The 12799-nt window shown below is 55.6% G+C and overlaps 5 protein-coding genes across 5 annotated transcripts; 2 read left to right on the forward strand and 3 right to left on the reverse strand.

Annotated features, from left to right (window-relative positions):
- Positions 1 to 243: 243 nt before the first annotated feature.
- On the reverse strand, positions 244 to 837 carry VDAG_10362 (DNL zinc finger domain-containing protein; the record flags this gene model as incomplete). Its single annotated transcript, XM_009659831.1, has 1 exon — positions 244 to 837. One exon carries the CDS (start codon positions 835 to 837, stop codon positions 244 to 246), a length of 594 nt encoding a protein of 197 aa, XP_009658126.1.
- A 1238-nt stretch (positions 838 to 2075) lies between these two features.
- Positions 2076 to 4629, forward strand: VDAG_10363 (cullin-3; the record flags this gene model as incomplete). The annotated part of the gene is made up of 2 exons (XM_009659832.1): positions 2076 to 4402; positions 4455 to 4629. 2 exons carry the CDS (start codon positions 2076 to 2078, stop codon positions 4627 to 4629), a joined length of 2502 nt encoding a protein of 833 aa, XP_009658127.1.
- A 647-nt stretch (positions 4630 to 5276) lies between these two features.
- Positions 5277 to 7040, reverse strand: VDAG_10364 (uncharacterized protein; the record flags this gene model as incomplete). The annotated part of the gene is made up of 1 exon (XM_009659833.1): positions 5277 to 7040. The coding sequence occupies one exon, from the start codon at positions 7038 to 7040 to the stop codon at positions 5277 to 5279; it is 1764 nt and encodes a 587-aa protein (XP_009658128.1).
- Positions 7041 to 7704: 664 nt separating this feature from the next.
- VDAG_10365 (uncharacterized protein) lies at positions 7705 to 10695 on the reverse strand (the record flags this gene model as incomplete). Its single annotated transcript, XM_009659834.1, has 5 exons — positions 7705 to 8874; positions 8925 to 9054; positions 9113 to 9690; positions 9886 to 10343; positions 10427 to 10695. The coding sequence occupies 5 exons, from the start codon at positions 10693 to 10695 to the stop codon at positions 7898 to 7900; spliced, it is 2412 nt and encodes an 803-aa protein (XP_009658129.1). The 3' UTR covers positions 7705 to 7897.
- A 993-nt stretch (positions 10696 to 11688) lies between these two features.
- Positions 11689 to 12756, forward strand: VDAG_10366 (TTL domain-containing protein; the record flags this gene model as incomplete). The annotated part of the gene is made up of 1 exon (XM_009659835.1): positions 11689 to 12756. One exon carries the CDS (start codon positions 11689 to 11691, stop codon positions 12754 to 12756), a length of 1068 nt encoding a protein of 355 aa, XP_009658130.1.
- Positions 12757 to 12799: the final 43 nt, after the last annotated feature.

Genomic DNA, 12799 nt, shown 5'->3' on the forward strand with positions numbered 1-12799 from the left:
TACCTGTTAACGCAAAGATGTTTTGCATGAATGATTCGCTTCGTCGCAAGTGATCGCTGATGGAGGCCTCACGGGTCTTCCGCAGCATCCTCTCCATGGAATCATAGCCTTGGCTAGGGGTGTGATGTTTTGTTACAAGATTCTTTACAAGGTTTTGGTACAATGATGCGCTCGGCATCGCTCTGTTGCTCCTACTCATACAATCATGTCCCGACGCTTCTGGGCCCTGATAAGGCGCCACAGCTAAGCTGCTGCACTGGCGCCAGGCTCACCAGCCATCTTGAAGTCGCCCTTGTTGCCCTCCACGTCGTCCTCCCAGAATTCGATATCGCCGTCCTCGCCGAGGGTACCCTTCTTGACGAGCTGGCCCTTCTCGCGCATGAGGTCCTCGACGGTAATGTTGCGCTCGCCAAAGATCTTGAGGTGGTCGCTGATGACGTGGCGGTTGCGGCAGCCGGGACAGGTGACGAGGACGGAGCCGCGGTGGTAGCCCTGCTTGGAGATGTTGTGGGTGGACTGGGTGTTGCAAGGCGTGCAGGTGAAGGTAAGGCGGTAGTGAGGTTGGGACTCGACGCGAGACTTGGGCGGGTTTTCGGACGGTGTCGAGGCTTCTGAGGATGCTTCTGAGGGCGTCGAGGCCTCGGGTGTCGTGGGCTTCTTCTGAGGCGGTCGAGGGATGCTGTGGGCGAAGCGCTGGGAGAGGAGGGGCGCGATGCGAGGTTGTTGGGATCTGGTGATGGCTCTGGGGATGGTTCTTGCTGATGCCCGGGCTGTTGTTGGCCTGGCGGCGTGGAGAATGCTGGAGAGGAAAAGGGCTGTCGCTGAGCGGGATGCCATTGTGATGCGTCTGTCTCGTGGTCGAGCTCTGTCCGAGGGTCGAGGCTCTATCGATGTGTCTTTGATGATTCAGGGTCGGACTGGGTAGCTAGACTCGATGCAAAATTCGGCAGGAGATGGCTTGCTTGAGACGTAGGCGACCTTGAACATGTCGTCACTGGTGGCTCGGAGGTGGAATGGATTTTTCTCGAGTCGGAAAATCGGTCTCTATGGGTTCCGACCACCAATTAACGCGTCGCGTCAGTGGGACATCGTCAATGACTGGCTCGTGCGGTCTGCATGGGGTCTCTCTGCCCTATGATTGGCCAAGGTGGAAGCTCCATCCAAGATCTGGGCCCTCAACCTCGTGGCACTGGCACTTCCCTTCAGCCTTGTATCCGCCTGCCTGGTCGCTCTTGGTCTGGTCTGGCGACTTGACCCCGTTCAGCCTGCTCTCTCGTCTTCTGTCACTACAAGAGAGCTGATGCCTATATGTTGCTTGCTTTTCATCCTCTTTTACACACACAGAAAGTATTTTTTGTCCTTGCAGCCCCCCCTCCAGATCTCCGCCGCCCGCGTTCCAGCAAAGCCGCCGATTACGCTACGATCGAGTACCCCGCCGCCACCCTCGACAAACATTCTTCAGAATAGTAGCCTCTCTGCTCGCTCTTCCGACACCGCTTCGCAAGGCTCTTCCTCTCTTATCTCCCACACATTTCATAGCCGACGGAACCGACGCATAGACAGCCTATACAATACGTCCACTCGAACTCCCGTCCTCTGCTGCCGCCCACCTCGGCTTGAGCTGTCGGCAAGATGATTTCAGGACGTGGGGGAGGAGGCCCGGCTCAAAAGTCTGGCCGGATCCGACCTCCTCGTCGCATGGTTAAGGTATGCCTTCTTCCTGTATTCTCTTCCAAGGTCCAAGAGGCTTCGTTAGACGACGTGCGTGGGAACTTGTACGCCTGTCTACAGACTGAATGGCCCGTGTTTCCGTGCTTGCCTGCTATCCGCATGGCTCCTTCCCTCATTCGTTGGTCTGCCTCATCTTCTGGTCTACAGCCAGGGAACAGTTCAGACAAACACTTCTCGTCCTCACTCTTTCAATATTCGTACCTCCTGGGCCTTCTCAACCTCCCGCTGCCACCGCTACCTCCCCTCTTCCCTCGTCTGACCCTTACTGCCTCAAGTGTAGCGCAGTGAGGTCCTATGGTTGATTCACCTTCCGCCACCAGTTTGCCCGTTTACCAACCTTGAACATGTCTAGAAAATCTGCTGACGAACTTCTTCAATCCTGGCAGCCCATGGTCGGACGTGGAGGTGATCCCAACGACATCGAGGCTCCCTGGCAGACTCTCAAGGAGGCCATGCTCGACATCCACAACAAGAACTGCAGTACCCTCGCTTTCGAACAACTTTACCGTGCGTCTTACAAGATTGTCCTCAATAAGAAAGGCGATCTGCTCTACGATCGAGTACGAGAATTCGAAACAGCCTACTTTGCCGACCATGTCATCCCTGCCATTGAGAAACTCGTTACGGCAAACCTCATCAGCATCGCCATGGGCAAATCCAACTCGTCCGTCAACGAACGGCGCCAGATGAGCGAGCACTTTTTGCGCAACCTCAGGGTGTCATGGGAGGACCACAATACGTCGATGAACATGGTCGCCGACATTCTGATGTACCTCGACCGAGGTTACAGTCAGGACTCGCGCCGGCCTTCCATCTACACCAGCTGCATCGGTCTGTACCGTGATCGCATTCTACGCTCGAGCCTCAACGACCATGTCGACTACACCATTTTCGACATCCTCAACTCGGTCGTGCTCGACCTCGTCAACATGGAGAGGGACGGGGAGGTCATCGACCGCTACATGATCAAGAACAGTGTTAAAATGCTCGACTCGCTGTATGAGGACGATAATGAGAACATCAACCAGAAGCTCTACACGACAACATTTGAGCCTGTCTTCCTCCAGTCCACGGCCGCATACTACGCCAAAGAGTGTCAGAGGCTGCTCGATGAGGGCGACGCCAGCGTTTGGCTGCCGCAAACCGAACGACGATTGTCCGAGGAGGTTGACCGATGCGAGACGACTCTTCACAGAGATACCAAGGAGCAGTGCATCAAGATTGTAGAGGCCGAGCTGATATCGCGCCATCTTGACGAGTTTCTGGCGCTCGAGGCTAGCGGGCTCAAGGCTATGCTCGATCATAATCGAATCCAGGAGCTATCTATTCTGTTTGGGTTGGTGGCCCGAGTTGACGAGACGAAAGCATCTATGAAGGCTATTCTCTCTAGTCGAGTTGTGGAACTGGGTCTCGAGATCGAACAGAACGTCAAGAATACCGATTTTTCCGCCCCTGCTCCTGCGGGTGACGGTGAGGAGGCTGCCGATGGCGCGGACAAGAGCAAGGCGCCAGCGGCTCCCTCCGTCTCCGCACAACAGACGGCTGCCGCGATCAAGTGGGTCAACGATGTCCTGCAGCTCAAGGACAAGTTCGACAACATTTGGCGCCAGGCCTTCCACGAGGACCTTGTCCTGCAGACAGTGCTCACCAAAAGCTTTTCCGACTTCATCAACGTCTTTGCGCGAGCCTCCGAATATGTGTCGCTCTTCATCGATGACAACCTGCGCCGCGGCATCCGAGGCAAGACGGACGAGGAGATCCACGTCATCATGGATAAGGCCATCATCCTGATCCACTACCTCCAGGACCGCGACATGTTTGAGCGATACTACCAAAAGCACCTGGCGAAGCGGTTACTCCACAGCAAATCGGAAAGTCATGAGGCCGAGAAGGAGATGATCTCTCGCATGAAGAGCAAGCTTGGTAACCAATTCACGGCCAAATTTGAGGGCATGCTTCGCGACATGGATACGTCAAAGGAGACAACCGCCGGCTACCGAGATCACATTCGCTCTTTGGGAGATGTAGAGCGCCCACAGGCCGAACTCGGCATTAATATTCTGACGAGCAACAGCTGGCCGCCCGAGGTGATGGGTCGCAGCGCACCACTCGCCGGTGGCACCGAATGCATCTACCCCGAGGAAATCACAAGGCTGCAGGAAAGCCTCACCAAGTACTATCTCACAAATCGCAGCGGTCGCAAGCTCAGCTGGGTCGGTACGGCCGGTAATGCAGACATTCGCTGCGTGTTCCCCGCCATGGCAGGTGGCAAGGGGCCTCTGGCCCGCGAGCGCAAATACGAACTCAACGTTTCCACGTTTGGCATGGTGATCATCATGCTCTTCAACGATCTCGATGACCGATCTCTGACGGCCCAAGAAATCCAAGCACAGACCAACATTCCGACGCCTGACCTCATGAGAACCCTTACCTCACTTTCAATCGCGCCCAAGGCCCGCGTCCTTCTCAAGGAGCCTGCTAGTCGCCGGATTGAAATGACGGACACTTTCAAGTTCAACGCATCGTTCGTCAGCAAGACGGTTCGCATCAAGGCCCCCATCATCAACGCTGTCTCCAAGGTTGAAGACGACAGCGAGCGCAAGCAGACGGAGGAGAAGAATGCACAGTCCCGCGCTCACATTATCGACGCGGCCATTGTGCGTACGATGAAGTATGTAGCCCTTGCTCTAACTGAAATGGCATGTTTGCTGATATGATTACAGGCAACGGAAAGAGCTCGGCCACTCGCAACTCATATCCGAGGTGGTCACTCAGCTGGTCGGCCGATTCAGCCCTGAGGTCAGCGTTGTCAAGAAGCGGATCGAGGATTTGATAGTTCGAGAGTACCTGGAGCGCGTAGAGGACGCTGATGTGCCAACGTACCGATATCTCGCATGAGCGGTGTTCAAGCGATGGTCACGCAGCGAGGGGCCCGAGTAAGTACGTGAGGGAACGAAAGACACGAGATATGGTCATGACTGCATCCACCAAGCGATAAGGTGGCATGGCATTTCGTTTGCATGGCGTTTGGTTGAGAGGCGTTTGGTCGTTACCCTACAGGTCAATCTTCGTGTATGGGGGCGAGCTGGGTTTGCTTTGGGACATGATCAAGTTGGTCGACTGGGTTTCCAGCAAAAGTTCCGTGTATGTGGTTGCGGGAGAAGGTTTCAAGAGACGTCATGTCGTCCCATGCCATGTCATGATAAGCGAGTGGTTTTACAGGACAGCTGGTCGACATAACTGATCGAGACGAAGAAAAGAACTTGTCACGGTAGACAGGTGCGTAGCAGCCCGTACAACCACATCATTCACATCAAAATGCATTGGGTTGCTCCAGTGACGAATTCAATTGTGTATACGTCGGTCATGGAGTTCAATCTCGCTCTGAGAGGACCACATTCTATGTTTCCTGCTATTTTCTAACTGAAAATCTTCACATACCCCTTGCTCATACATCTAGGCTCACAGTCAGTCAGAAGTGCAAGACAAAACAATAAAAAACTTTCAGAACACAAATCACAAGCACCAAACCTCAGTCTCAGCCCTTACAGCTGCGCCGCCGCCTGGAACCTGCTCAGTATCTCCTCAGCCGCCTCGGCGTCAGCGTCCATGAAGCGCTCCGTCCTGTCGCTGAGCAGGATCCAGTCGTTGCACTCGCGGCGACACATGACGCAGCGCACGTCGGGCACGCGGACGTTGGCCGTGAGGACCATGCGCAGACAGCACCGCGCGCAGAGGTGGTGCTTCATCTCCGGGCACAGCAGCGTCGGGCGGCACAGCTTCTGGGTGTCGTCGTAGGCCTCGTCGCAGACGGTGCAGCTGGGCGCCTTCTGTTCCTCGTGGCCCTGCGCCTGTGCTTCGCCGCCGGCCTCGTCTCGCATGGCGAGCACCTGCTGGACGGTCAGGCTCCTCCTGTCGAGCATCAGCCAGGCGTGGTCGAGGCGCAGGGAGAGCTCCGCGAAGACGGCGGCGCGCCTGCGCTTGTAGACGCCAATCTTCTTCTGGAGGGTGCGGATGCGTCGGTTGAGCAGGTCGTGGACGAGCGTCGGCACGCGCGACTCGAAGGGGCAGTCAAAGGTGATGTACATGATGGACCAGATGTCATCGAGGGCGGCGGGGATTTGCGGCTGCTGGCCCGCGGGGAAGCCCGGGATGGGGTCCCGCCCGGCGGCGCGGTTGTGGTCGACGAGGGTGAAGAGCACGCGGGCGACGAGGGCGACCTGTTCGTTCGACAGGCCAGAGTCGTAGCTGATCCACGCGAGGGCCGGGTACAGGATCTGGGAGAGGCCGCGCACGAACATGGCGTACTTGCCGTTGTCCCAATTTTCGACCGGCTCGGCGCTCTCGATGCGGCTGTACCGCGCGTGCGCAATGGCCATCGGCCCCTCGATCAGCGTGCGGTTGACCTCGTGCTCGAGCTGCGCCACGCACTGCGCGAACCTGGTGTCCTCGTCCGGGTGCGCCCAGTGCTTGACGCGCTCTTCGGGCGCCAGGCAGAGCCGCCTCCATCTGTCGTTGGTCGTTTCGCTCCAGGCCTTGTCCCTTTCCGAGTCGAGCTCGTGGCCTTCATCGTCTCGCATGAAGCACCGCATCACAATGTCCATGTTGGACTCGGCAATGAGGCCCACGTCAATGAACCGGAGCATGCGCCCGAGGTTCGACGCCTCGGCGAACTGTGCCTGGTTGGAAAGACAAGTGCAGTGCCACGAGTCCACGCCATAGTGTCCGTCATCTTCGCGGCAGAAGTGCGAGTAAATCAGCCCTGCGATCCGATCGTCGCTGGGCATCCCGACGTATATCTGCCAGTCCTGGTTTTCGTGAAACAAGACTGTCAGCGAAACCAACATAAGATTCAACACACCTTCGAGGTACTGGTCAAAGGCGACCATGGCCTGCCCACGCTCAAAATCATCAGCAATTTGTGCAATAGGGCGTTTGTACGACCAGGTGCTGTCGGGAGCCCGAGGATAGTCGGGGATGCGAAGGCAGATGGGGCAGTGGTGGTTGGGGATATTCTCACGCCTCAGCTCCATCGTATTGAGGTCTTTGCAGCTGAACTGGGGTTCGCCGCACTCGACAATCATCTCGCAGACGTGCGTTTCATAGGCTTCGTTAGGCCGGCTCGCACTGTTCGAGAAGTCGACGTAGCACGTGAGAGTGTATGGTTCCATGACGATATTCGACCCATACCGCGCAGGCTTTTCGCCCACGAACCGGCGCTTTGGGGAGCCCTCCTCGTCGGGGTCGGGTCCTAGAGCTCCTGTCTCTGTTTTGGGACAGATGTATCGTCTGTGGACTTTGATGCACATAGTGTCCTTGTTTGGTCTGATTGGTTACTTAAGGCTATTGTTGCTGGTTCATTAAAATAAGAGACAGCCGTCAATGCTTCATAAGGCGAAAGACTCGTATTTATGTCGCTCACACCATTTTGCTAAGGAGCGGTTAGAACGGAACAATGGGTTTATCGGCTAACTTAAGATCAAACACTGTGATTGAAAGCGGTTGATGAATGATGTACCTGGCAGAACCAGAGCTACTTATACGTGACAAAGAGCATGCACTCGGCAAGATCGAGGACAGGAAAGATGCCCGACCTGGAACTTGAGTTATCTCGCCGGCTTCAATCCTTACAGACTCCGTTATGTTTATGTCTGGTTACTTCCATTCAACGTGGAAAACCTTCCTACTTGGAGGTGTGAGCGAAGCATGCGTGTTGTTTCGGGATCGAATACCATGTGCTATCGAAGAACCCAAGCGGGCAATGTTTTGTCAAAGAACCAGTCCGTGCCCAAGCTGTGTGTATATGTGTACATGCCCTTTTCCTGAGCTCAGACTTCAACAACCAGGCAAAAAAGAAAAGAAATGGGATGTCATTATGTGAGTCCTCTGTACTTGTGAATTAAATACCTGCCATGTCAAACACAACGTCAATGAATGACTGCAGAGTAGGATGCCCTACTGCATGCTCGAATATCGTCAATCAAGTAATGTGTCATTGAATCTTGAACGCCAAACATTGCCTGTAGTATAGTATCCATGAGTCTGGTTCGCATGGTGAAAATGCCTCTTTCCTCGGCCGTGATGTTGCTTGTAAACCCCCATCATTGGCGCATAACCCCATAAAGCAAACCCATACGTTACACCGAAGCAGAAAAGATAACAGCACTCATAACAAAGAAGACCCGAGTCCCGTGTGGACAGTGGTAGCAGCCCCAGCCTGTATCACCAATGCGCGCCCGTGGTCTAACCACGCATTGAATCCTTCACGACTCTCCTGATCTCGTCCTGGAAACGCGTCCCAGACACTATTCGTCGTGTCTGCATAATGTGAACGAACACCTGAAAGATTGTCCGAAACATCTGCTGGCGACGGTGGGAAGCGTCTTCTTAATGAACAAAACCAAAAGTACAACCCTTCACATAACTCCCGCACACGAACTTCGTAGTCTCCTCGATGCGGCTCGCGCTGGATAGTGCCATCGCCTAGTATACCCCACCAGGCATGGCGCCATCGCAAGGACACGAGTAAAAGTCCGATAATTTGTAGGAGACGGTTCAGATCCACGTCTGAAAGCTGATTGGCGTTGTGGCATCGTGTCTGGAGATGAGTGTATGCTTCGACTTCAATTTTGCGTGCAATGATGCGGGCCAAATTCGCAGCGCAGACAAGGTACTTTTCTTCATGGGCAGCCTCGGGATCGATGTTTCGACCGCTCAAAGAGTCTTGTTTCGCATGTCGATGAGGCAAAGGAACGTACGAGTATGTTGCCCGGCTCGGCATGTTACCCAATGCCAATAGCAGTGCAACCTTATCGTCCTTGGTGCTGGCTTGACAGTCGGCAATCATTGAAGTCCAGTTGTCTAGTCTCGGTCTGCCTTGAAACAGCTCCTTGTCGATAAACGCGCTCATGTTCGGCTCGTGACCCTTTTGCAAATAAAGATCGCGAAGCTTGGATAAATAGTTTCGACACTGATCCAATCTAAGGACGTACATCGATCGTCCGCCCTGGCTGACCCTTAGGTCAAAACGACCTGCGACGCTTTGAAGTGTTCGGATTACTTCGTTCAGAGGGAACTCCTCTGGAAGCGGTTTGCAGATGCGTTTGCTTCCATCTGTTGAAACATGGTGAATGGCACGCTGCGCTGCAGACTGGTCAGGTCTTTACGATCATGGCTGATTCGAGGCAACTTACAAATGTAGTTGAGAGCGCCAGAGCTCACAATGTCGTCAAAGTACGCTCTGAAGCACGGGCCTGGTCGCTTGGAGGCATGTTTCACACAGTTGACACAGGATGAATTCGGAGATTCCATGGGTCTTAGGCACTGAGATATGGTAAGCAATGTTTCACATAGGGTCGCTATTAGAATTGCAAGAACTCACTCCCTGCTTTTTCTGTTTGCAAGCAATGCAGATAGACCTATCAGTCCGCGTCTTTTTGGCGGACTCGCGTGCTGGTGAATTCATGGGGCCATTTCGTTTACCTCGAGCTCCTCCCGAAGTAGTGGGTCTCGTTTGGGGTAACGAGGCGGCTGAGACAATCCCACTCGGCGTGAACATCTCAAGAGCCGCAGGAGAGTGAGGCTGAGTAGGGCTGTTTTGAGGTCTGTACCGATGCAAGGTCTGCGAAGGCGATCTTCCCGGAATTGCTATGGGCTCGCTACCGGTCGAGAAGGGTCTAGTTCGTTGCGACTCAGAGGCCCTTCTCCTCGATCGTGGAGGTACTGTTAAGAGAGACTGGTGACTTCTTGGGGGAACTGGCGAGTCGATCCATGATGTTTGCGTTTCAAACAGTGGCTCGGCAAATGTGTGATTCGACGCAGATGCATGATAGTGATCCAGGGGGTGAGCATTGGAGGACGGAACGCTGCCGAAGTCATGCTCCAACACATCACCATACGGCTCGGACGCAGGCCATGCAAGCAAGGGTTCCTGTGTACCAGAGTAGTTTGTGTGTGCCGCTGTGGGGTTGATATCGTCAAATTCAATAAATTTGGTGTGCACGCCAACATGGGCGTCGTGGGTTAGTTGAGGTTCCCAATGTTGTAAATAGGCTTGGCCGGCGTCTTCAGTTGGCGATACCTGACTCTGGGCGATTCCAGCTGACAGAGCACTCTCCCTGGGGAAAATTCCCTGTATGTTGTACGGAACCGCACCTGGTGGCGGATCGTTCTTGTGGGCCCTCGAGTGGCCGAACCGGGGCTCCACGGGGGTCTCGGGGGGGTCGGTAGCGGGCTGTCCACCATGATAGGGGCTACTGGTGGCGGACAAGGGGGGTGGGCCGCCGAGCGGTCCCGGAGCGCTCGCAGGAAAGACCTTGTTCGAGTAGCCGGCACTGGTCGCGGGAGTAACGAGATTGGTTTGTGGACGGTCAAAGTCAAAGCTGTCATTTGCTGAGCCGCAGCTGTGGGCAATCGACGCTGTGTCATCGTAACCACTGGCGTTGCTGTCACGACTCTCGGTTCGGACGAGTCTCGCTCCGTAAGCCCCATGGACGGGGAAAACAGGCTGTCTCTCGTAGATGAAGGATTCGTCCAAAGAACCAGCCGCCGAGGAGTAGGGGGATTGTAAGGCGGCCTGATTAATGTTGTTGTCGAGGTCCTGGTAGAATTCACTTTGGGGAGTGTCAGTTTCTTGATGAGGCAACCGTGCAGTGCAAACTAGGTCTAAGGCGAGAGTTCAGCAGAGCCAACGTACTTGATCAAGATGGATGGAGTCCTCGGGCTTGTTCGCTGTCTGACACTATGTCTAGACGGTATAAAGATGTGCGTTGAGCCAAAGTCTGAGGGTGGCGAGAATGTTGAGGAGGGCAAGGAAGGCTCGTCGCTTCGGTGAATAGTCGAGTTCGGCGAGTAGGCCCCGTAAGGGTATGTCTGGGTTCGTTTGCCTCTCCCAGTCGAGCAGACCAGGTTGAGATCCCGGGGCACGGGGTTCACTGGCGAGCCTTGTGGCAGCCTACCTGCCATAGCTGAGGGTGGCCAACAAGATAGGAACAAGATGGGAACAATGATGAAGCTATAGTGGCGAAGTGAAACTTGAACAAGTCCCCATGATCTTTCGGGGAACTCTCATGACGGGGGCGGGCTGTGAAGAGAGAGCGTTGGTTTCAATAACATGGCGATGGGGCGGTGCCAGCTGATGTCTTGTACCATGAGCCAAGCCCAAGGTGGGCATGAGCACTGCTGAAAAAGCCGGAGCCGCATTGTTTCTGCGTATACATGCGTCAGGGAAGACGTCAGGCATTGCCAAGGCAGACTGAGCAGAGTGAACAGAAGGCGAGGCGAAACGTCGCGGGCGAATGCTGAAAGGCAAGTAGTAGCTCGAGTCGGCTGTCCCGACTTCGGTGACCGTGATCAGAGCTAGGCAGGTGCGAATCCCGCCATTGCGACTGCCCCGTTGGATGATCAGGCAGGTCTTACACGGTGTGCGGAACATACCAAGGCCAGACCCTGTGCGCATCTTCTACATCGAGCGCCAGGCGCCCACACCCCACACCGCTGGGGAGAAGAAGGCACGTCACTGGAAGGAAAGAGGGAGGGGGGGCGCCAGATGTCTGCGGAAGGCACATCTCAGTGTGAGGCGGACCGAACGAACTTGAGTCACATTGCCAACCATCATCTTGACACTTTCTTCATCAAGGCTCTCAGCATTGGCGTTCAACCTTGTCACAACCATCAATCTCGTCTGCTGCACCGCATCCATCCGCGCCCCTCCAAGAACTGGCTTGCGAACCTCTCAACGAATCAATCGTCAATGTGCATGCAAACGGCCACCCGATTTCCTGGTTGAAGAACCTTCTCATTGCCCAACTTACACGGCACCTCGCCCGGAACGCTCCCCATTGGGCCATCACTTCCAGGCATCCACGTCCACGAGACCTCGCCTGCATAACATCGCCTTGAGCCAAAAACCGCCTTGTTATCGTCCTGTAGACTTCAGGAGTTCGCCGGCCTGCGGCCATGCATATTCTGGTGCGCGACCCACCCTTACTGTCTTGGACTGCCGAATCTACCCTTCGCGCTTCAAATATCGCGCGCTCCTCGCCCCCCCCCCCCGGAGAGCTACCTGAGCAACCGCGGTCCAGCGTCTCGTTGCGAATCAGCCGAGCCGAGCTCAACGCAGCGCCGCCCGAAGCTGCCCTTTCCGTCCCCCAAGCCGCCAAGCTAACACACATACAGATAGTCAACGATGACGGGCCTCCTTCAGTCTCATCGCCCTATTTTGCGCCCTTCCTCGCCGCGCTCCATGCTGCTGGTCACACTACCGTAGTCGTCATCCCTGATCGCCCTCTGTCATGGATTGCAAAGGCCCACCCCGTGGGGAAGACGTTGACTGCGACGCCTTATCTCCCCATGGTCTCCGCTCATGAAGAGCGCCGGCCAGCCGACGGCCCTTACGATCCCACCAAGCATTGGCTTCTCGTCGATGGCCCGCCCGCCAGCTGCATCCAGCTCGGACTCTTCCACACTGGGTCAGGCTCCGCCTTTGACCTCGTTATCTCCGGTCCCAACCATGGGCGAAACTCGGGCGCGCTGCACACTTTGAGCAGCGGCACCGTCGGCGGTGCTCTCGAGGCCGCTCTTTGTGGCCGCCGGGCGATCGCCCTGAGCTTTGGCAGCAAGGAGGTGCAGACTGACAGGCGTATTACTGACGCCTGCTTGCGGTCGTGCGCGCTCGTCGAGGAGCTAGCACGTGAATGGGCGCCGGGCGTCGAGCTATACAGCGTCAACGTGCCCATGATTGACAGCCTGACAACGTGTCCCGCTCGCTACACCAAGGTGGCAGCGAACCGTTGGAGCAAGGGGAGCCTGTTCGCGCCAGGGGAGACACAGGATGATACAGAGGGGACACTTCGATTCAGGTGGGCTCCCGACTTGGCCGACGTGCACCGCTCCGCGGAGGTCAGCGAGGCAGGGGAGGATCTATGGTGCTCTCTGAACGAGAGTATCAGTGTGACGCCGCTCAAAGCCAACTTTGCCGCTGCTCAGACTCAGGGGGAGGCACCGCAGGGATTACTGGTGCGGTAGAAATTTGTTTCTAATTTCTTTCATAGACGCACGAGCGTGATTT

This window comes from Verticillium dahliae, genomic scaffold (genome assembly GCF_000150675.1).
Source record: "Verticillium dahliae VdLs.17 supercont1.35 genomic scaffold, whole genome shotgun sequence".
NCBI classification, from domain to species: Eukaryota; Fungi; Ascomycota; class Sordariomycetes; order Glomerellales; family Plectosphaerellaceae; genus Verticillium; species Verticillium dahliae.